Here is a 611-nt window from a genome sequence, read left to right on the forward strand (position 1 = left end):
ATCATCATGGTGCTATCATGGTGCTACATTCTTCCTGCTGTCACTAAGAGCAGAAGTAATGCTTTGGGACCATAAGCACTGAACAGATTTGGGGAAAACTGAGGACCTTCTACCCTTTCCAGAGCAGGAATGTTTTGGCTGCAAGTTGGTCCCTGATGGGTGAGGAGGGGTGTCTCACCCTTGTCTGAAAGGATGTCTCTTTCCTCTGTGTTTTCTCAGCACCCCGACCTACCAGGTTCACCAGGATGAGCACCGAGTCCCCACACAGACTACTGAAACTGGCAATTCAGAGCTTGCTGAGGGACGAGGCCTTGGCCATGGAGGCCATGGAACACCTGCCAGGGGAGCTCTTCCCGCCAGTGTTCACGGAGGCCTTTACCAGGGGACACGCTGAGGTTGTGAAGGCCCTGGTGCTGGGCTGGCCCTTTTCGTACCTGCCACTGGGAGCTCTGAGGACGAGGGAACCAGGGACTCTGGGCACTCAGGAGAATGCTGTCCAGTTCCAGCAAAGGGTGTTACAAGCTGTGCTGGATGGGCTCGACCTGCTGCTGAGCCCAGTTTGCTCCAGGTGAGTGTGACCCAGGTTCCCTGGAGGGGGCTCCTGGGATTCC

The 611-nt window shown here is 56.1% G+C and overlaps 1 protein-coding gene across 1 annotated transcript in view; it reads left to right on the plus strand.

Annotated features, from left to right (window-relative positions):
• Positions 1 to 245: 245 nt before the first annotated feature.
• Positions 246 to 611, plus strand: part of LOC102014573 (PRAME family member 12-like) — a 20,209-nt gene continuing 19,843 nt past the window's right edge. Inside the window, exon 1 of the mRNA XM_013504137.1 lies at positions 246 to 395. Coding sequence (XP_013359591.1) covers positions 246 to 395 — 150 coding nt within the window. The remainder of the gene's footprint in view (positions 396 to 611) is intronic.

This window comes from Chinchilla lanigera, unplaced genomic scaffold (genome assembly GCF_000276665.1).
Source record: "Chinchilla lanigera isolate Chin_1 unplaced genomic scaffold, ChiLan1.0 scaffold00085, whole genome shotgun sequence".
In the NCBI taxonomy this organism is placed as follows: domain Eukaryota; kingdom Metazoa; phylum Chordata; class Mammalia; order Rodentia; family Chinchillidae; genus Chinchilla; species Chinchilla lanigera.